This window comes from Lagenorhynchus albirostris, chromosome 2 (genome assembly GCF_949774975.1).
Source record: "Lagenorhynchus albirostris chromosome 2, mLagAlb1.1, whole genome shotgun sequence".
Taxonomy (NCBI): Eukaryota; Metazoa; Chordata; class Mammalia; order Artiodactyla; family Delphinidae; genus Lagenorhynchus; species Lagenorhynchus albirostris.
The window spans coordinates 157248722-157271183 of NC_083096.1; the positions used below are offsets into that span (position 1 = coordinate 157248722).

Here is a 22462-nt window from a genome sequence, read left to right on the forward strand (position 1 = left end):
AAGAACTCCTTGTCAGCTTGGTTTCTTGAGGGAAAATAAGGGGAAAATGCCTCCCAGCCCCACACATAGATCCCACCGAGGTCTTTATTCTTAGATGTGCAATGAGAGGCACCTCTGAAATTTAGAGTGTCCCTTAAACATGAAATCAAATCTGGGGTGATTATGATTTCTTAGTATTTCATCTCTGGTAGCTTCCAGAGCTTGGCCCTGGTGTATATCATTTTGGATAAGAGAACCGGAGCGATTAGAGGTGTTTCTAGAGTCCTCTGTGTGCCAGACACTGTGCTGGGCCTCAGGGGAAGAGAGGATGAGAGTATGACCCTGCTCTTGAGGAGAAATGTGGCGTTCAGTCCCCAGGAGTCCCCCAGTCTGCTGGGGCTGGCACCAAGGGCCTCCTCAAGCTGGGAGGATCAAAGTCCTCATGTTGCACCTGTGTTTTCTCTTACTCGAAATACCTTTTCAGCAAGGAAAATGGGTCCGGAACTGCCAACCTTGGGGTTGGTAGTGGTGCCCGCTTACCGAGCCCTGGCTTACCGATACCAAGTCCAGGTGCTTACTAAGCACTTGGCATGGTTGTCTTTTCTCTCAGCAACCGGTGAGGTAGGGGTTGCTGGCTCCCTTTCACACACAAGGAACCCGGGTTGGAGAGCTTAGGTGAGCCGCCCCAGGTCCCGCAGCTAGGACAAGGTGGAGCCAGGGCGTGACCTCAGCCGTCAGGGGCCAGAGCCGTACTCTTAACCACCGTTACACAGCTTCCCGGAAGTCCTGCGTGCACGGGACGCAGCAGTTGTCTTGGACGCGCACGACACTTAGCTTCCCCCATCTTGGACACTGGAAGGAAGTTTACATCGGTCATTGCCAGAATCCCTGGGAGTGCCAGGAGGGGAGGATGCCCCGGAGCCCTGAGTGTGCTGCCTGCACACTGAGCTCAGGGGGCCCTTCGGCTTTCAGTGCCCAGCCCTGATCCAAACGCTTTGCAGTAGGATCAAAGCATGAAGTCTGAACCTGAGCTGCTTCACCCCGAGCCACTGGCTGGGCCTGGTACGGGGGAAGCAGGGCGGTGCTGAGCGGCCCATGGGCCATGCTCCCCAGAGCTCAGGCCTCCGCCGCTCTCACACGTGCAGTCTTGTTCCAGGCTCCAGAAGAGAGCCCCAAGCCCCTGGCCCTGGCGGGCCCCCAGCCAAGCCCTGGTCTGCCCCCTTCCTCCCAGGACCGCACCTGTGAAATTGTTGAGGACGCAGAATCCAGCCGAATGGTTAAGAAAATGAAGAAGCGCATCTGCCTCGTCCTCGACTGCCTCTGCGCACACGACTTCAGCGACAAGACCGCCGACCTGATCAACCTGCAGCACTACGTCATCAAGGAGAAGAGGCTCAGCGAGCGGGAGACCGTGGTCATCTTCTACGACGTGGTGCGCGTGGTGGAGGCCCTGCACCAGGTGAGGCTCCGCCCCTGCGGCTCCCACCTCCTCTCCATGGAAAGCCGCCCTTCTTGCTGCTGCTCAGCGGAAGCAGCTCTGTCCCACCCTCACCCAGGTGTGCTTTGCAGCTGGGAACATCCAGAAGGAAAGTGGCCGGATGACACGCACACCTGAGGACACGGTGCTACAGACCTCAGCCCACGGCCCTGGGGAGGTGCGGGCAGCCCAGCAGAGCCCCGCGCAGAAATGCCCCAGCAGTCGAGGCTAAGTGGGAGCTACCCACTGGGTGCAGCCACAGCCTGTCTCTGAGCTCTTCCTAGCGCTGGGGGTGTCGGGAACCCCGAGGCACAGGTTAGGAGAGCCTGGGCCTCCTCCAGACACACAGCTTCTGTGGGCCGAGCCTGCAGTACTTGGTCATCAGAACCATGAGAATTCATCTCTGACCCCAGATCTAGGCAGGTGCTTGGGATTTTTTCGTTGCTTTTTTGGTTCTTGGTTTTTTGGTGGGATGTTTGGTAGAGGCAGAGAGAGGAGTGGTTTTCTCCATTGGCTGCTGCCCTAAGGGGAGAAAGAGCTGGGGTAAACACCCTGTGTGGGGCAGAGACTGCCTGGGCTCGCACGTTACCCAGTTCGTCCGCATGGTTAACGAGGCCCTAAGTGGTCCGGATCTGTCTGTGGCTTGCAAGCCAAGGCCCAAGCCTAAAGAGACATGTCTTCCCCAACACCTGGAGAGCCCACCTCTTACAGGCTGGGCCGACCCTGGCTCTCATCTTCACAGTGCAGACCGTGTGCCTGTTGTTTTCCAGAAAAACATTGTGCACAGAGACCTGAAGCTTGGGAACATGGTGCTCAATAAGAGGTAAGCTTCGCTTTTCTTCTTTCATGATGTAACCTCGGGGTTGGGACAGGCTACGTGCTGCAGCTGCCCAGAGCCCTGCAGCGTCCCATGGGGATTCTGACTCATGGGGCCAGGGGACGGGGTGCTTGCTTCTCTCTTAATATGGTGATTGCTAAGAAGGGGAGCCTTAAAGGCCACAGAAAGGGAGCTCTGGGAAGGACTTCAGTCCCCCTGGTCCATTCATTTGTCATAGCCAGTGGGTGCACAGTAAATGACTGTAAAAAATAGACCAATAGGTGACAGAATGACAGAATGGCAGATGAGCAAAACAGGCTTTGTTGTGGGTCAGGTTCCCAGGGAATGGACTCTGAGATGTGCGTGCAGGAAGTTTACTGAGGCGCGCTCTCAGGGAGAAGGGGGCAGGATTGGGCTGAGGGAGAAGCTAAACTCTGGGCAGTCACGACGGGGCCTCAGCCTGGAAAGCCAGGTGGCCCTTCAGATGCCCCAAATCAAGTCCGTGTGGCCCTGTATCCCGACTGTGACCAGCCACTGAATGCAGGCTGCTCCCGGGGGCATAGCTTTGGGCAAGGCAGCTTCCTTTGGCTGAGAGGACTTCCTGGAAAAGGACACAGCTGTGAGTGGTCAGAAGCCAACATTCCCAGCAGCAGGGAGAGAGCACCTCGATATTGGAGGGGATCTGGGCGGCTCACCCCAGCATCCTCGGTGAGCCAGTGGCAGAGGGAGATCACATGAGGCTCCTGCCTCAGGCTGTCACCCCACTCAGGCAGAGGGTCTGGGCCCCTTCTGAGTGATCTGGGGCAGTGGTAGAGGGACACCAACCATGCAGGGTCCCAGGACCGATGGGAGGAGAGCCCACCCTGTGTGTCACCAAGATCCTAGCAGTGCAGGGCCGGGAAGGGCACACCTCCCACCCGCTCTCCCTGGGCCTCTCACCCTCACCTCTCTCTCACCTCCCGGTGTGAAAGTGGGTCAGAGGGCTTGCAAATGGCAGGCAGCCCACGCCTCACGGCAGAAGTGGTGTGGTGGGGATTTGTTCCATAACGCGGTTGCCGCCCTGGAGGGGCCTGGGCCCACTATCCCTGAGAAGGAGCTCTGGGGAGGGGCATGGGGCACCCGACCCTGCAGTGCCAGCCCAAGATGCCACTGGGAAGATGCTGCTGCCCCTCAGCGCTCGGCACGTCCCCAGCCCCACCCGGCACTGGTGCTGCAGACAGTCTCCCAGAGCTTGCCACCTGGGGGCGACTGGAGGGCAGCTATCACTGTATGAGGGCCAATGTGCAGAGGACGGAGGGAGCAGAGACTCTAGCCATCTCAGTCAGTTCGTGAAGGATGAGTAAAGATTTGCCTGCTTGGGGCTTCCCTGGTGGCGCAGTGGTTGCGAGTTCACCTACCGATGCGGGGGGCGTGGGTTCGTGCCCCGGTCCAGGAGGATCCCACGTGCCGCGGAGCTGCTGGGCCCGTGAGCCGTGGCCGCTGGGCCTGCGCGTCCAGAGCCTGTGCTCCGCGGCGGGAGGGGCCGCAGTGGTGAGAGGCCCACGTACCGCAAAAAAAAAGAAAAAAAGAAAAAAGATTTGCCTGCTTGAGAAAAGTGAAGTGGTTAAAACCTGGTCCTGTCGTGCTGCATGGGGAGGAGGGAAAGAAACAGGAGTTCCAGGGCTGCTTGAACCCTTGACCAGCCGAGAGAGAGTTAAGAAAGCCAGGGAAGAGTGGGCCCTGGGGGGTCAGACCTGGCTCACAGCACAGCACTGCCTCTTAATTACCCTTGAGACCGTGAGCACTCGTTCCTTTGATTATTCACCTGTTGATTAAGCCATTCATGTGTTGAGAAGCTGCTGTGGTACCAAGCACTCCTCTGAGCTTCCGTGTCCTCATCTGTGAAAGCAGAGATGATTATGCCTTCCTGCAGAGACTGCCCCTCATAAGCGCACCCTGTGCTAGCCAGCCAGGCCTGCAGGGCCTGTATGCTCGCTCCCTCGGGAGATGAGGCCTGCTGTGTGGTGAGTGGCCGACGAGGATGCCAGTGGCCAGGTCCCGAGGCACCCCAGCCCCAGCTCTGAACTGCACAAGGAGAGGAGGTGTCGGAAAGTGCAGACCATCCTGGCCCTGAGAGCGTATTGTCTTCATGTCGGGAGACTCAGGTCCTGGCCTTCCGTGGGATGTTGGGCCAGTCACCATCCCACTCTGGGCTGCAGGCTCACGGTTCACAAAGTCCGTCTGGCTGCAGAGCCCATGGTCTCCCGGGCTTCCATGCAGCCACTCATTGGCCCTGAGCGAGCATCCCGAGGGTGCTTATGGGCATGCACCATCAGGGGCTCCTGCGCTGCTACCCAGGCCAGCACCCCAGGCCTCCTTGTCTCTGTGGCGGCTTAGCTTCTGGCTCCCACTTCCCCAGGCCCCCCCCCAGGTTCTGGGAATGTAGTCCGAGGATGACACGTCTCTTGAGTAACGCCAGGGTAGCTATAGCAGCTCTTCCATGAGTGTCCGTGCGTGTGTGTGTCTGTGTCTGTGTGCGTGCATGTGCACGCATGGGTGTGTTTCCCTGGGATCGCAGAGCACCCACACCTCATTCAGACCCTGGGTCTTGGCTGCACATCCTTTAACCATATCATCCCCTGTCTGTCTCGGGCAGACAGAGGTTCTGGCCGCCTCTCACTTGAGTCACGGGTGCTAGGAAGGCGCCGGGTGTGCTGCAGGGACCCACGCTGGCCGCCCAGTGCCTGCTCCCATGTGTCCACGCGCACACCCCTCCCCTCTTGGGGCCTCGCTTTCATCCTTGCGAAGTCAAGGGTGGACCTGGAGGAGCTCCAGCCCCTTCCTGCCCATCAGGCCAGGCCCTGAGTCCAGCTGGAGAGGCAGCAGATGAGCTGGAGGCTCCCAGCAGGACAGAGCGCTCCCAGGGAGGGAAACAGGGAGAAGGGTTTGCAAGGCAGCTGCTACAGCAAGTTCCCCTGCTGTGGATAAAGAGCAAGGGTTGCCATCTGAAATCCCCTTTTGAGGTTGGCTGTGGGTTCTTTCTCCGTCCTTTCTCTCCGCATGGGCACGTTGCATGCCCAGTTCCTAGAAAAGCAGACACACTGTGGTAGCCCAGAGGGCCGTAGCTGAAGAGTGACTCACTGAGCGGGCCCTCCTGACGCGGAGCTCTCTCCTTGCACCCCTGCTGCCCTTGCCCCTCCTGCCAGGACCAGCTTGGGGGGTCTGGACTCCCGGGGATCTGTGCACCGCGCCGACTGGGGCAATGGTGGTGGGCAGGGAGCATCGCCAGGCTTCGGGAGGGCTGGCAGCTGACCGTGCGGTTTCCTGTGGGAGAGGCTCCAACCCGGTCCTGCCGCCCACCCTGCAGAGTCTCGGCCGAGCTTTTCTCGAGCCCCACGGGCAGAGGGCTGGCAGGTCCTGCTGGCAGAGTGGAGTGGAAGGCCAGCGCGCGGGCACGTGTGCTCCAGGGCCTGTCGTCACAGGGTGGCTCCTCTCACCCGCGACCTCAGCACGCTGTCTTCCCTGGGGTGTCCACTGGTAACCCCCACCAGCTGTGCCCACCGTCTGAGGAGGAGATATAATCCGAGCTGGCCCGTAGTAATCAGTCACTGCTTGCCAAGCCCTGGATTCAGTGCTTTCCCTGGGATTATCTTCTTATCTTGTTAAATCCTAACACAGCCCTGGGAGTTAGGTGCTAATGTTTTCCGTTTTACAGATGAGGAAATTGAGGTTTAACAGAGATTAAATAACATGACCAAGATCACACACACAGCCAGGAAGTGACAGAGCCAGGACTAGAACCCGGGGATCTGACTCCCAAGCCCACCAGACTCTCCCCTGAGCGGTCCTCCTCCCAGTGTCTCAGGCCTCCAGCTGCCGTGGCCAGCTCTGACCAGGCGAGAAAATGCAGTGCGTCTGCTCTGTGGGGCCCTCATGGACAGGAGGCCTGAGCAGGCCGTATTCAGCGACATGGGCGGTTCTGAGTGGGAGCAGCCCACTTCTTGACGTGATCCTTGCCGGAGACCCTTCGCCTGCCCTCTCAGACTCTAACTGCCCTGGGGGCCACCAGGCAGGTTTCCGTGGCATCTGCCAGGGCAGGCCTGTACGGAAGGCAAGGGCCAGCGTTTCCATTTGGAACGCCGGGGACAGACTGGCCTTTGTTTTGCACCAAGCCCTTGCCCGCAGAATTCCCCAAGAAAGCTGAAGGGCTCTCGGCGCCTCGTGAGCGCAGCCGCACACACCTGTGCCTCTGAGCCAACCTCTTCTCCCCCTGGAGGCCCTTCTACGGAGAGGCCGCCCGAGGCCCCTCGTGGCGCTTCCCTTCGTGCCGTCCTCCCAGGCTTCTCCGCCCAGCCAGCCGGCTGACACGGCAGAGGGGCCCTTCCTCCCTGTGCCCCCCAGCACAGGCCGAGGAGGCTCTGCACCCTCACCCCACGTCCCCAGGGGTGGCATACGGCATCCTCTCTGGGCCGGTTTTTGTTCTCATTGTGAGCCTCCTAGAAAGGACTGGAACCCAAAGCTGCTCTCACCACGGCTCTCTCAGATGGGGGATCTGTGGTTTTCTAGCCAGTGCAGAGTCTGCTGTACAAGACAAGGGGGGAGTCAGCTTGGGTGGAACGGAAGGGAAAGCCAGGTGCTGGGCATTGTCCCGGGACCCAGTGGGCACCCCACTGGTGTCACTCAGAGTGCGGAGTCGAAGGTCAGACAGACCTGGGTGGGATCCTGCTCCACTCCTCACTAGCTGTGTGACCCTGGGCAAGTCTCTGCACTTCTCTGTGTCCTAATTGCATCATCTGTGAAATGGGCCATGAGAAAGTCTCCCTTGTAGGCCGTTGTGAGGGGTGAATGAAACAGTCCCCGTCGGGCACTTAAGCCAGGGTCTGCACTTACTAAGCATTAGGTTTTTCGGGTTTTTTTTTTTTTTTTGCGGTACGCGGGCCTCTCACTACCGTGGCCTCTCCCGTTGCGGAGCACAGGCTCCGGATGCGCAGGCCCAGCCACTCCGTGGCATGTGGGATCTTCCTGGACCGTGGCACGAACCCGTGTCCCCTGCATCGGCAGGTGGACTCTCAACCACTGCGCCACCAGGGAAGCCCCTCGGGGTGTTTTTAAACTTTCTTTCCTTTTCCTTTTTTTTTTTTTAATTTATTTATTTTTTTGGCTTCATTGGGTCTTCTTTGCTGCACGTGGGCTTTCTCTAGTTGCGGCGAGTGGGGACTACTCTTCGCTGTGGTGCACGGGCTTCTCACTGCGGTGGCTTCTCTTGGTGCGGAGCATGGGCTCTAAGCACGCGGGCTTCAGTAGTGGTGGCTCGCGGGCTCTGGAGCGCAGGCTCAGTAGTTGGGCACAGGCTCCATAGTTGTGGTTCGCGGGCTCTAGAGTTCAGGCTCAGTAGTTGTGGTGCACGGGCTTAGTTGCCCCACGGCATGTGGGATCTTCCCAGACCAGGGCTCGAACCCGTGTCCCCTGCATTGGCAGGTGGATTCTTAACCACTGCGCCACCAGGGAAGACCCAGCATTAGTTTTTAGTACTGTTGGTGCTGCTGCGATAGTAATAAAAGTGATGACCAAAGGCATCAGCACTGGGGGACTGAAGGGAGGCACTCAAGGAAGGCCTCCAAGACTCTGCTGGGCTTCCTCTTCCTCCTGTGTAAATGAGGGAACCAGACTTGGTCTCCAGTTCCTTCCAGTCTACTAGTAGATACTATGTGTGTGGAGATTGAGGAAATCTCTGCAGTTCTTCCAAGCCCTAAGCTGTAGCCCCAAGACTCAGCCAGGGCGCAGGTCCAGGGGAGCACCCTGGGGCACCCTGGTCAGAGTGACTCAGCCAGGGCGCAGGGTCAGGGGAGCACCCTGGGGCCCCCTGGTCAGAGTGACTCAGATCCCTGCGGGGACAGCTCAGCAGGTGGCAACCAAGGGTGACTGGCCTGTGTCAGCACCCCCAGTGGCACTCCTCACGCGGCTATGGGGAGGCCGGGAGGGCCAATGGAGAAGAAAAGGACGTGGGTGTGATTCCTCTGCTCCTTGGACGAGAGGTGGGGACAGCTGGGGCGCCCGTGGGTACAAACACCGAGGTTTGTTCACTCTCTGCCCCCCGCCCCCAGAACTCATCGGATAACCATTACCAACTTCTGCCTCGGGAAGCATCTCGTGAGCGAGGGGGACCTGCTGAAGGACCAGAGGGGGAGCCCCGCCTACATCAGTCCAGACGTGCTCAGCGGTATGTGCAGGCCGCCAGGCAGCAGGCCCTGGGGCCTCACACAGCCGGGCTCTGCAGCCGTTCATTCAGTCAACAAACTATCTATGGGTGTGCCCCGGGCTAGGTGCTGGGCTTCAGTGGTGGCCCAAACCAGTACTGTCCCTCCAGGTACAAAATGTGGGGTCCCGTGGAGGAAGAAGATGGTAATCATTACACTCGTTACTCTCTGAGATTAGTGCTTGGAAGGAAAGAAACGTGATTTTTGTGAGCATGAAGAATGGGCGCTTGAAGCCCCTCCCCAGGGAAGCGGCGTCCGAGCTGAGGTGGTGAGAATAAATAGGAGCCCACGAGGGGTGTGACTGGGCGACGGTGGCGCCACACAGCTGAGGAACCACAGAAGGCCCCTGAGGCTGCCGCTCAGAGAGTTCAGGGGAGGCCAGAGAGGTGGGTGGGGGTCCAGCCGCGCAAGGCCTAATGGAGGCCCTGTCGAGAAACGCCATCCTTTAATTCAAGCGCGAGAGGACGCCGCTGAAAAGGTCTTCACTGAGGCTACCGTGATGAGACTTGCATTTCAAAGATATCACTCCCTTTGTTTGTTCATTCATTCATTCATTCTGCTGGTATTTACCGAGGGCCTGCCATGTACGGGGCTCTGTTCTAGACACTTTGGATACAGCAGTGAACAGTCAGACAAACATCCTGCCTCCATGGATGGTGAGCTGACTTTCTAGTGGGGCTGAGACAGGTAATGCACAAATAAGTCAATTATGCAGCTCTCACCTTCTGATGAGCTGTTAGTGCTGGGTGCTGTACTGAGCGTGTGACAGGCATCATCTGTATAAAACCACAGAGCTGCCCTGTGAGGGAAAATTTTTACAGATGGGAAAATTGAGGCTCAGAGAGATCAGACCCCTTGTTCAAAGTCACAGCTGACAGTAACCAGAAAAGCAGGAGGCTCCATCCCAGGGCTGCCTCCGGCCCGAGCCCACGCTTCTGTCTCACCGTAGGCTTTCTTCCCTTTCTTGCTTGTCCTCTGCCACATTGGGGTCCGTCTCTCTGTCCCGATCCCTCCAGGGACCAAGGGCTCTCATCCGCTCCCATCCCTGCGATGCGAAGGTTTCAGGGTTGTCTACAGGCCCATTACCCCAGCACTCACACGTGTGCCTCCCTCCTCACAGGGGCAGAAGCAGCCTCTTCCCGAGTTGTCACGTGTCTTCCTGTGGAGCAGGCTGCTCTAACTTGCCACGAGCATTTGCGATCTCCTTGGAGGCCTTCTCCCAGCTGAGGGTTCTGCTGGAGCATCAGGCCTCTCCCAGGGCTACCTCTGCAGAGGGCAGTGGTGCCACTCTCCAGGCCTGGGGATTTTGGGTGGAGTCCCTGTGGCCTCTGCTAGAAGGATCTGGGTGCCAGGGGTGCATCCCAACTCCCTGAGCACCCCTCCCCCACCAGCCCAGCCCGGCCTGGATACCCTCCCTGAGAGTCCCGAAAGCATCCCTGTAGTTGACAGAGCCAGAGCTGTGTCAGAGGTGCGGTCTGTGACTGTATGCAGGCCTGGGGGTGGATGGGCTGCCTCTGGTCAGGCCTCCTCAGCAGTACCAGGCTGGGGTGGCCTCCACGTGCAGTCGCTCCCACCTGCTGCCCTCGGCCTCTCTCTCTGGCTCGTCCAGACTCATGCCAGTCTTGAAGGATGAAACAGAGGAACCCCCTGCATCAGAAAGAGACCTGGACTGGGAGACCAGAGACCCAGGCTCTGGGACTGGCCTTGTTAATACCCAGCTGTGTGACTTTGGCCCTCACCCCCCCTCTCTGAGCCTCAGTCTCCTTGTGGGTTAAAAGCTGAAAACAGTCCTGCCTCCCTGCATTGTTAAGAGGATGACGTGGGGGGGCTCAAGCGGGTTTGGATCCCAGGTCTGCCTTTCATTGACTGTGTGCCAAGCACAGGCCTCAGCAGCGGGCATGGAGCTGTGAAACGGCAGCCATGGCCTTGCCCTCACAGTTCACAGTCTGTTAATACCTGTGTGACCTCGGGAGAGGCACTGACCTCTCTGGGCCTCTATTTTCTGATCTATAAAATCGGGATGATAATAGCCCCTACTTCACTAGGTCCCTGTGGGATTAAATAAGGCCATAACCCAGTGTCTGGCTCAATAAACCGTAGCTGGCATCGTCATTACCAAAAGGAAAGCTTGAAGTTCACTGTCCCCTCAAAAGTCAAAGCTCAGGGAAAGCTCCTGCGAGAGTTAGAGCTCCTGGGAGAGCTCGTCTGCTGCAGAGGCCGGACCAGCGCCCGAGAGCTGGCAGTCAGTAGAGCAGGGCTGGTGCTGTGAGGAGGAGGCGTGAAATGTGCCCAGGAGGGTGGGCTGCACAAGGCCAGGTGTGACCCCTTCCCCTCAGGGGTCACGCCAAGGCGGGGCATCCCCCTGTGGAGCTGGGTCTCCAGAGCACGAGCGGGAACCAGCCTGAGGAGCGGAGGAGGAACGAGCATGGCGGAAGCTCAAGGACTGGGCCCGTGCGGCTTTGCTCTGGGAGGACGCATGGGGCGGGGGTTGACTGGAAGTGAGGGTGCCAAGGCGGAGGGGTCCTGTGGGTGGGACTTCAGGCGCGAAGCCAGTTAGCCGAGGGAGTGCCAGGGCCGTTCTCCACCAGCCCTGGGCTGAGTGTGCGTGTGTCCGTGTGCCCTGCAGGCCGGCCGTACCGGGGCAAGCCGAGCGACATGTGGGCCCTGGGCGTGGTGCTCTTCACCATGCTCTACGGCCAGTTCCCCTTCTACGACAGCATCCCGCAGGAGCTCTTCCGCAAGATCAAGGCCGCCGAGTACACCATCCCCGAGTGAGTCCTCCCTCCCTGGAGTCCAGCCCTTCAGGCTTGAGGGCTGGAAACAACACAGTGAGGCTTAGAGTCCTGGGTCCAAGACCCAGCACCAGCCCACCCCGCCTGAGCCTCTCCCTCTTTCTCTCCTGCATCAGGGACGGACGGGTTTCTGAGAACACCGTGTGTCTCATCCGGAAACTGCTAGTCCTCGACCCCCAGCAGCGCCTGGCTGCTGCCGACGTCCTGGAGGCCCTCAGTGCCATCATTGCGTCTTGGTGAGTGGGCAGGGGCAAGGCCGGGTTCTGCCCACCTGTAGGAACTGTCCTGCCCCCCCAGAAAAGTAGCCTGAGGTTGGGCCCGTTTCTCCTCCAGTCAGAGTCAGATCTCCAGATTCTCCTGATAGGCAGGGTTGGGAGGGTGCAGGCAGAACTCAGCGTTGAGCACCTCCTGCATGCCAGTCCATGCCAACTATGGGATGGGTGTTATCTCACTGAGTTCTCACCACAGCCTGCGAGGTGGAAATGGTCCCCCATTTATTGGGTGAGGGAATTCCCAGGCAGTCCAGTGGTTAGGACTCTGCGCTTTCACTGCCAAGGGCCTGGGTTCAATCCCTCGTCAGGGAACTAGTATCCCACAAGCCTCGTGGCCAATGTGTGTGTGTGTGTGTGTGTATTTATATATATATGTATCTATATACCTGGAGCCAGCCTGACTTACCTGCCTCCTCTGCAGGCAGTCCCTGTCCTCTCTGAGCGGGCCTTTGCAGGTGGTTCCTGACATCGATGACCAAATGAGCAACGCAGACAGCTCCCAGGAGGTGAGTTGGGGAGGGCAGGGCTGCAGGGCCCCCTCGGCCCCTTTCCCAGCCAGGGCCTCCTTGGCCTCTCCCCAGCCCTTGGAGCTGGGAAAGACAGGCCTAAGTCCTCAGCCTGAGCTGCCTGGGGCCTGCCTTGGGTCTGGCTCAGCTGGCAGTTCCGTGGCCTGAGAGAAGGGCTGTGAGGCAGTCGAGGAGGAGGCCCCACGGTGGGGAGGCCTCACGGCAGCTCAGCCTGGCCCTCCCTCGGTTTCCTCTTCCTGCCCAGGCCCTGGGTCTGCCATATGCCGGCCCTTTAAACGGTCACACTGGTCTGCCCATCTGACTCACAGCGTTCTCTCTTGCCCTTCCTGCTTTTAGTTTTTCAGATGATTCATTTTCTCCCAGTTTTCTCTCCTCCCCTGTTGCCTGCACTGGAGAAAGTGCTGGGCCCGGGGTCAGGGCGGAGACCAGGGCGCAAGGCAGCAGCTAGCGGGTGATCTTAGGGTGCGTCCTGGAGGGCAGGGCTTGGCCGAGCCTGGGGAGGGCAACTGTAAGGACCCTCCCTCTCTGGGCCACCCTGGAGTCCCACAGCAAGCACTGGGCAGGAAGGACCGGACGGAGCCAGCCTGGGACTACAGCAGAGCCTCTTGGCCCTCGAAGAGAGAGTTCCAGGCCCTGCCCCCCAGCTCCCACCCCCTCCCACGGCTGTTCAGCAGCTAAAAATAATCATCACTAGCATGTAGTGAGTGCCCCCCCAGTACGCCTCATTCAATCCACACTACAGGCCTATGTGTCCTGTGTTCTTATCTCATTTCACTAAAGAGGAAACGGGTTCAGAGAGGTAATTGTCCCCAAGTCGCACAGCTTGGAAGCAGTGGCTGAGCCTTGAACCCAAGTCTGAGTCCACAGCCCTGCTCTCCCCCCTGATGATGAGCACAGGCACCGCCCACTTCAGTTTGTGACTGTGCCTGGGCTGTCCCAGGGGGCTCAGCCTGGGACAAGACGGAGAAACAGGGCTGCCCAGGTGCTAGCACCCCAGCCCCAGGCCGCTCTCTTAACACTATACCTGTCCCGGTCCCTCGAGAGCCTCCGTGAGGGGAGACTACTGCCCCATTTCACGGAGGTGGGTGGGACACTAAGCCTTCTGAGGGACCTCTTCCAAGGTCAGTGAGTTACGGGAGATCACAGGTCTGAGTGACGCCCAGGGTGGCCAGCAAGGCGAGGTCCAGGTTGGCTGGAGGGCTCCCGGGACCCACACTCTGGGCCACTAGATCCGGCCCAAGGGTGTGGTGCCTAGGGAGGGAGGCCCTTGAGGCGGCCAGCTGACACTGCCCCGCTCTTCCCTCTTGCATTTCCGCCTCTCTCGCTCGCTCTCTCTCTCTCTGCCGGGCTCTGTGGGTCTCTCTCTGCTGCGCAGGCGAAGGTGACAGAGGAGTGCTCCCAGTACGAGTTTGAGAACTACATGCGGCAGCAGCTGCTGCTGGCCGAGGAGAAGAGCTCCGTGCACGAGGCCCGCAGCTGGGGGCCCAGGCGGCAGCTGGGCAGCGTGCCGCCCGTGCGACGGTTGGGCCACGACGCGCAGCCCGTGAACCCCTTGGACGCAGCCATCCTGGCGCAGCGCTACCTGCGGAAATAGCAGCCTCGGGCAGGGGCACCGGCACCACCCACCACCTCTTCCCGGCCCCCAGCCGACAGCCTGGCTGCCCGGCTGGGCCCCGTAGTGCTGAACTCTCTCCTGGACCGCACCGGGGACGGGGCAGGGACAGCCCAGGTCACACATGGGGTCAGCAGAGGTACCACGAAGCTACCTTTTGGAATGATTGCTTGATTGTTTGGTTTTTTAATCTGAGAAGCCTAGATAACTAATCTGCTTTTAATCATGACGTTTTAATCTACCTCTGTCTCTTTAACCATGCTGTCTCTGGACTGAGTGAGAGGGAGGAGGAGGGAGCCCGCCCGCCCGGGGCCCGACCGACCCACTGACCCCCGGGGGCAGCTGCCCCCCACAGTCCACATAAGCTGAAAGTGCAGCTCGCTGCTGGCTCCCAACATGAATGCCCGCTCCCCACCGCCCTCCCAGGCCCCTCGCAGTCTGTTTTCCTCCCTCCCCTTCTGACCCCAGGCCCCTCGGTCCAAGTTTTGGAAAACTGTCACCTCATCTTAAGCAGAATTCAAATGTATTTATTTTTGTACTGAAACCAACTTCTCTCCCATCTCTAGGTGGCTCGGCCCATGCCACTCCCTGCCCCCAGCCTGGCTGGACAGCAGGGAGTCCACAGCCCCCGATGGGCCCCCTCCTCGCCCCCAGGCTCAGAAGCCCCTTCTGGCCGGTCCCCTTCCACCTCCAGCCCACCAGTCCCTCCTTGTTTCTGGTGATGCGGAGGCCTTTCTACACTTGGTTCTTTCTCTCCCATCTCAGCTTCTCTGAGGTGCTGTACACCCGCATCAGCCCTGGTTTCCTCTTCCACCCCTCACCGTGGTACTGAGGTGATGCCGACATGGATGGGAAGGGTGCCTGGTGGGGGGCTGGTGAGGGGTGCTCTGGTCCAGCTGTGAACAGGCGGCCCTGTTTGCACGCCGTCTCGCTCCCCTCACTCCTCTGTGTTCAGAGAACCGTGGGGGCATCTCCTCTCCCGCCCCTGCCTCGTAATAGAGGTGGTGTCTCTCCCAGCAGACCACCAGGGGCGCCAGGGTCCTTCCTGGGGGCTGCAGGGCTTGCGGGGAGAATCGTAGGGACTGGGGGGCCCAGCCTGGCTTGAGAACAGCCCTGCTGCCCTTTTTGAGCCGAGATTTTGAAGTGGATTTTGAAGTGGATGCCCGTCTTGCCAGAAACGCTGTTCTCACCAGAATGCCCTCCTTCCTGCTCTCCCACACTGGACTTGGCCCTGCCCAGTGCCAAGCAAAGACCTTCCCCTGGCCTGCCCTCCCCAGACCCCTCAGAGCGGCTGAGCGTTCCCCTTCAGGCAGCCCTGGGCCCTCGGGCCCTTCCTGCCTGCCTTCTCCCCAGTGGGGAGGTGACAGAGGCCTGTGTGACCTTGTTTCCCAGGGTGTGAGCTGCCCCCTCCCCAAAAGCTGACTCACTGTGAGTGGCTTGGGCAAGGTCCCAAACCTCCTTGTGCCTCAGTTTCCCCATCTGGAAAAAATGGGGCCACCTCTTGCCAGCAGTAGCAGGGCCGCCCACGCCCCTTCCTCCCCATGCCCCCATCCCAGCACGTGGGCGCCTCGCGCCTCTGCCTCAGTGGGTCCGTGGGAGCCCGCCTGAGCCCAGCACTTACTCCCCTGAGCACCGGCTCAGCCTGCCTCAGCCGTCCAGCTGCTGAGAGCCAGGGTCTCGTGCTGGGGTGGGGAGGGGCGGGGGCGGGGGGCGGGATGCCCTCTTTTCTATATTTATTTCAAAAAGAAGTCTCCTGAAGGAGTAGAAATGCAGTCCGGCCCAGGGCTCCCAGCCCCTGTGACTGTCCTCCCGTGAGGGCCTCACCCGAGCCCCTTGTCCGGCAGCCTGCCCAGACCCTCCGGGCCTGCTTGCCTGGTGGTCTTTCTCCTTTTCAAAGCAATATCCTCCAGGTCTGCAAAGGCTGTCAGACAGACTGGTCCCTTCCAAGGTCAGCCCACGTGTCTGGTTAATTTCTGGCAAAGCAAACGAGAGGAGTTTGGGTCTGCCCTCACTGGGGGTCACACGCTGAGAGAAGTCCTATTGTAAAAAAGCAAAACGGGAAAAGTCACAAAAAAGTTTGTATAAAGTCATATTTTTGTACTACATGGGGACTCTTCCTGCATGTCAGCAATAAAACTTCCTGATCTGGAGCCAGCGTGGCCTGTGTCGTCTCTTACCCTCCTCGCCGCGTCTCCATCTCTCCCACCCAGCCAGGCCACGCAGGATTCCTGTAGCTCTTGGCTCTGCCACCAGCTGCCCTGGACGCGCGCTCCCTCACCCTGGCAGCCGTCACTGTCTTGAATGGGGGAGGGGGCCGGAACCTCCCAGCAGTCTCCCAGCCCCATTGGTCCAGCCTCCCGCCAAGTGCCCAAGGGGGAACTGCCCGCTTGCTTGGCTCAGCCCAGACCTGCAGGCTTGCGCAGGCAGGAGGCGCCCCAGAGCAGCTGCCACTATCAGGGTATGGATCCTCTCTCCCCTCCAAACAGCCATCTGGGATGGGGGACCCTAGCCAGACAGACCGCCCGTGTGCCCACGTGCCCATCCAGGGCAGCTGGGGTAAGAAGCGCCAGCCCAGGCCCTTTCCTGCACCGCCCTCCTCTCCAGAGGAAACCAAGGGGGCTTCCTTCCTTCCTTTCTTCTTTCCTTCCTTCCTTCGCCTAAATTTAGACTTTGCAGATTGAGCACGGGAGCAGTGAAGCTAGAGGTGGGCTGGCCCTGTCCCCAGCACACCACGGCACACAGGCAGACCCACTTTTGTGCTGGAACCCACACAGGCCCAGGTCACGAAAGGAGCAGAGATCCGTGCCAGAGAACCCCCTTCCCTGGCAGGTGTCCACACAGCACGAGGGGGTGGCGCCTTCCCAAGGTGTGGGAAGGCCCTGATTCTTCGCAAATTCTTCAGGGCGGGCCCCGGGGCCACCATCCCTCCCTGTTCCCACAGCTACCCCGTCAGCCAGGTGGCCCCTATCTTCCTGGCCACTCCCGAGCCTGTACAAATGTTGCCTGTTACCTCATCTGTGGCGCTGCCCCACTCCCAGCCCACCCGGGCCACACTCTGCTCCACCAGCCACGCCCCCTGGGCCTCATCTCCATCTCGGCCTCCCTCTTGTGCCCCCGACCCGATCAGCCTCTGTTCTGCACACAGGTATCACCTGGGCACCTACGTGTCGGGCTTAACTTCAGCAACACCCGAGACAGCAAGTCGCATGCGGCCAGGGACTCTGTTTTGCTCATTGTGTCCTCAGCACCTAGAACCGGCTGGATGCGCAGCTGTCGCGCCAGAACGCTTGCTTCATTGATCTAAACGTCTCAGATTGCCCTTTACCAGCTTTTCTCGTGAGCCCTGGAAGCAAAGCAAGGGGAAAGTACCAGAAAGGCGGGTGTGATCAACAGCCTCCTTTGGTCCTGAGGAGTCAAACAAGAACCGAGATGTTTCCACCAGTGTTAGCCACCGCCTTGTCCCCAGGGTCCTCAGGCAGAACAGCTTCAGAGAGAAGCCAGCCTGGAGCTGTGGCGCTGTCTCACGTGGTAAAGGAAATGAGGAGACAGAGGCTCGGAGGCTGAGCTGTGCAACCTCCAAAGCCAGGTTAGCCTTGACTTCTTGCCTCTTTCCCTCTCATACCCCATGTCCAACCCTCCGTTGAGCCTGCTGGCCAGCCAGGCAAAACCTGACCACTCCTCACAGCTCCTGCGACCACCCTGTCTGAGCCCCCTCTTCTCCCTGCTCCCACTCTTCCCCTGCAGCAGCCCAGGGGCCACAGGTCAGCCAGAGCGAGCCTTTTAAAAGTCCAATGTTGTCCCTCTCCTGCTTAACACCCCCACCCATGGCTTCTGTACACACAGCGTAACAGCCAGAGGCCGGTGTGTGGCTTAGAAGGCACTCTCCACCAGGCCCCGTCTGACTTCCCAGCCCTCCCCTCCCTCACTGTCCCCAGCCACGCAGCCTCCTTGCTGACCCCAAAGGAGCCAAGCAGCTTCTACCTCAAAGCCTTTGCATTAGCTTTTCCTTCTGGGAGGCTCTTCCCCCAGATATGTGCATGGCTCACTTCCCTCGGCTCAAAATCTCACCTCCTCGGAGAGGCTGTCCCTGGCCACGTCCACTGGGTCTTCCCTAGCCCCTTCCCCGGCTTTATTTCCCTTCATTGTGCTTATCACAGCCTGACACTACAAGGCATGTGTGGTTATCGATTATATCCGTCTCCCCTACTCGGATGTTGAGCTCCACGAGGGCAGGAGGATTTTCTGTGTGTCCATGGTGGGGTGGGGGTGGGGGAATTGGGGGCTGGTCGTCACAATGACAGAGGTCGGGGGGTGCTGCTGGCATTTGGGGGGCGCGGGCCAAGGCTCCAGACAACCCCAGAAGGAGGACAGATTCTACATCCTGCTCGACATGAGTGAAAAACGTGTTTATAATTACCAGAGCCAAGACTCTAACTCCATTTTATACATAAACAGAGAGGACTTGTGTATACACTTGTGTATACACATAACGTACACTGAATTTTCTGGGAAGGCAACTACTGTGTAAAGCGAAGGAAATTTGAACTTTGTTTTGTTCAGAACTTTACCAAGAGTTCACAGTTTCAGACGCTGACATAATATATCCCAGCATCGGTCTGCACTTGTAGCTGTCACCTTCCTGACAATTAATGACTTCACAAACACACAGCATTGCCCTGTATTTCTTTTATATTACAGGACAAAAAGATATGTACATTTTTAAATTATATTATCTCTATTAATTCGATTATATAATTGTTCAATTTAATTATATATTAATTTTAATTAGAGGTGGGTCTATTAGCCATAAATTTCATTTCAGGAGCATACAAGAAGCAATTAGAAAATATCATGAAGGGAATTCCCTGGCAGTCCAGTGGTTAGGACTCCGCGCTTCCACTTCCGGGGGGCACAGGTTCAATCCCTGGTCAGGGAACTAAGATACCGCATGCCTCACGGCGCAGCCAAAAGTAAAAAAGGAAAGAAAGAAAATATCGTCAAAAGGCAGCTTTGGGTCTGACAGGATGGAGAACCATGGCCTAGAGCTGCCCAGTGGAAGACTGTTAGGGAGCATGGCTCTGAAGTTCAAATCCAGGCCCTCCCATTTACATCCATGTGACTGCACACAGGCTTCTTGACCTCTCTGAGCCTCACTTTCCTCCTCTGTGAAACGGGAGTCATGCTACAAACTACACAGGGTTAGTGGGAGGATCTGAAGTGTTGAGACGAGCACGGCGTTTAGCCAAGTGCCAGGTACCTAGAGGATACTCTGTATCCGTAACCGTTATTTACTCGTTCCGCAGACTTTCACAGTGCCTCTTCCCAGCAGCTGTCCCAGGTGCTGAGGGGGCAGTCAGAGGACTTCGCAGGTCTTGGGAGGCCTTGAGTGAGTCCCCTTCCTCCTCCACCCAAGACCTAGGCAGCCCCTGACCTCCAGGTGGGGTGAGGCCCCAGTGTCAGGAGCAGAGCAGCCAGGGCCAGCCCCAACCTGGGCCACTGGGGAAGGGGGCAGAGTGAGGCTTTGCCTTGAGCCCTGAATGTGCCAGGCCTCCCGAGGGCCCTCCCAGAGACTCTGGATCTCTCAGCCTTCTGACCACCCATTAATACCTGTCTTTCCTGTATGTCATCTTAGGAACACTCTGCACCTCCCAAGGTGACAAATCTTTAGTCACACAGGCAGACAGGAAGACAGAAAGGCAACCAACAAATGGGCAGGTGGGCAGGCAGCAGGTCAGCCACAGGCCGACAGACAAGGAGGAAATCAGCAGGTGGACAGGTGGGACGCAAGCCAGGCAGGCAGGTGACATATATGCAGAGAGATCCCAGCCAGCATGACCAGAAAGCAGGTGGCTGGGCAGACCTACAGACAGGCTGGTGGGCAGGCAGAGGCAGACAGAAAAGCAGATAGGCTGGTGGCCAGGAGGGCATGGGGATGGGGGTTGATGAGGGGGGATGGCCCACATGGACCAAAGGCTTCAGGCCCTCTCCCAGGGCCTCGAGGAGCAGCCCCCAGCTTCTTTGAACCCTCCAGGGCAAGCCAGGGCAAGGCTGCCACTTCTCCCACCTGGCCTGGCCTGGCTTGGCCACGTGCATCCCCCTGGAGAAGGCAGCCCTCTGGGTAGCTCTCTCTGAGGGACCAGCAACCATCTCAAGCCCCACCCTGCTCCAACACAGCCATCTGCTTCACCAGGGCTGAGTCACACCTGACCCACTCCAAACACACGAGTCACACGCCAACCCAAACACAGGCACACCCTTGTCCATAGGTAGCGATACCCAGAGATCTGCATAGCACAGATGCGCGGAAACAGCTTAACACAAACACATCCAATATCTTAGAGCCCCTACTCAGAGAGGCATGCACGTGGACCCGCACGGAGACACAGGTATCTGCCATACAAACCGACGCACAGCATCCTCACACTCAGGGTCGGTTATCCACGCGCGGCCGCCGCACACACTATATCCATGTGGACGGGCAGGCATCCAACATGTCAGTGCAACCCATGGAAACCCACAGCCAGTGGTCAGATTTCAGCCTCAGCTTCCCCTTGCAGTCCTGGCCAGGTCTTCCTCTCACCACCCCGGTCTCTCCCGGCTGACGCCTCCTGCAGGAGACCTGCAGTACAGCATCCAGAACTCTCTTCTCTCCTGTCCCCTGGGTGACCTCAGCCACTCCCCGGTGTTCAATCCACCTTGTGTTGAGGACTCGCAAACACACTCCCAAGGCCAGACTCCTCCGGACTGCGCCTGCGTGTCTGACGGCTCCACCCAGATACTTACGGACCTCTCAAATCTAACCACCTGAAGTGAAACTTGGATCCCTAAATCCTGCGCCCCACCTGACTTTTCCTCAGGTGCTCAGGCCCAATACCAAGCAGCTGTCCTACATTCCTGCTTCCCTCACATCCTCATGCAATCCAGGGAGTCCTGCTGCCACTCCCTTCAGAATCTCAGCCTGGCTCACCTCCTCCACTGGCCATCCTGGTCTAAGCCCTCGGCCACTGCTGGCCTGGATGGCTGCCAGCCTGCTCACTGTTCTCCCCGCTTCCATTCTTCCCCTGCGGCCCCATCCTACCCTGAGCCCCCAGGGGGACTTCTCCGAAGTGCATCACAGAACCATGACGCTGTCCTGATGGAAACTCTCCAGGGGCCCCAAGCACACTTGCGATAACATCCAAGCTCCTCCGCAGGCGCACCGGCCCCTTCACAGTCACCCCATCACCTGTCCCCGTGCCTCGCTGCCCCTGGGAGAGGTGCCCCCAGACGCTCCTACCTCAGGGCCCTCGGCCTCTTTCCTGCCCTGACGCTCTCCTCCGGATCCTGGCACAGCTGCCCGCTCTTCTGGATTCAAGCCTCTGCCCCGTGTCACCTGTGAGAGCTGCCCCAGGTGTTCCTCATCACCCTTCCCCACTCCATCGCCCTCTGAGCACTTAGGAGCACCCAAGACCATCTTCTTCCCGAACTGTCTCTCCGCCTTAGCGTCAGTTCCAAGAGGGCAAACATTTGTGTCTGTTCTGTTTACTGCTGAACCCCATTACCAGGAAGTGCTAAGCAGACCAGTTAGCATTTGTTGACTAGTGGCCGAATGGATTTATACACAGACATACCCACCCCACAAAAATGCTCAAGCAGATACAACACGAAGATAGACACACAAATATACGAATATGGGTAGAAACACCTCCACACATGCTCACAAAACAGACTAAACAGTCACAGAGACATCAAGAGTCCCTTCCCCTCCCCGTGGGAGTCATCCTAGTTGCTTCCCTAACCAGATCTGCCCTCTGCTTGAACCCAGTCTCAGGACTGGGAGTGGGGGGTCTCCAGCCTGGACAGAGAAGGGGGTCACTGGCCCACAGGCCTCAGGCTGTGCCTTCAGCTATGTCTGCAATTTCCTCTCCCCCTTCCTTCCCTCCTCCTCTCTAAGGCTCCTGCCAAGAAGGCCTCCCCCTCACCCCATCCCAGCGCAGGAAGGGGGGCCCAAAAGCGGGGGCCTGGGAGTCTGGGCAGCAAGAAGACCGGCTGCGTGCTGATCACACACACACTGCAGGCACAGGCCCTGAGCCTGCGTGCAGATGCGTGCACGTGCACCAGCAGGTTTAGCCCAGAACCAAACACACCTCTGCCCCGGTGCAGAAGAGCACAGGGGCCAGCGGAGGCCCCGGGCTCGGTTCTGCAAGGCTGGCCTGGGCCTGGCTTGAAGCCAGAGTCCAACATTCATTAACCCTGCGTGACCAGAGCTGGGCCAGCTGGCCACACTCACTGCCTGGGCCCTGGGAGGAGGGGATGAGAGCCCCGGCCCTAGATTGTGGCTGAGGGTCTGGGGGAGGGTTGGAATCTGAGCTAGGGAAAGGGGCAGTCTTCCCTGGGTGAGGGGCCTCCTGGGAGGAAGAGCAAGGTTTAGGGAAGGGGTTAAGAGCCCATGGTCAGAGAACAGTGGATTCAAATCCTGACCGTCTGGGTTAAGTTATTCAATCCCTCTGTGACTCAGTTGACTCATCTGTCAAGTGGGGATAATGGTCCCCACGTTATAGGGTTGTTAGGATTAAATGAAAAAATATTGTAAAGGATCTAACACTGCCTGGCACCTAGGGAGAACTCCATCCTCATTATTATTGTTGTTATTAGCAGCCTGGGGGCGGGTTCCTGCAACCGGCCTCCCCAGCGGTTTCCTGTCGGGGAGCAGACGGCCCCTCAGGCCTCGGCCCCACCCCACCCCTCCTCCCTGCAGCCCTCCTCTCCCC

General features: G+C 58.7%; 1 protein-coding gene across 15 annotated transcripts in view; it reads left to right on the forward strand.

The window, feature by feature from the left end:
- STK40 (serine/threonine kinase 40) overlaps positions 1-15415 on the forward strand; it is a 38011-nt gene extending 22596 nt beyond the window's left edge. For 14 of the 15 annotated variants that reach the window (XM_060140543.1, XM_060140544.1, XM_060140532.1 and 11 more), the window contains 7 exons: positions 1211-1438; positions 2227-2279; positions 8357-8472; positions 11136-11280; positions 11418-11537; positions 11995-12079; positions 13476-14157. In XM_060140543.1, coding sequence (XP_059996526.1) covers positions 1211-1438; positions 2227-2279; positions 8357-8472; positions 11136-11280; positions 11418-11537; positions 11995-12079; positions 13476-13694 — 966 coding nt within the window. In that variant the 3' untranslated portion in view covers positions 13695-14157. Of the gene's footprint in view, positions 1-1210; positions 1439-2226; positions 2280-8356; positions 8473-11135; positions 11281-11417; positions 11538-11994; positions 12080-13475; positions 14158-14278 lie in introns of those variants that run through there. The other variant, XR_009538995.1, reaches the window with a different exon arrangement.
- Positions 15416-22462: the final 7047 nt, after the last annotated feature.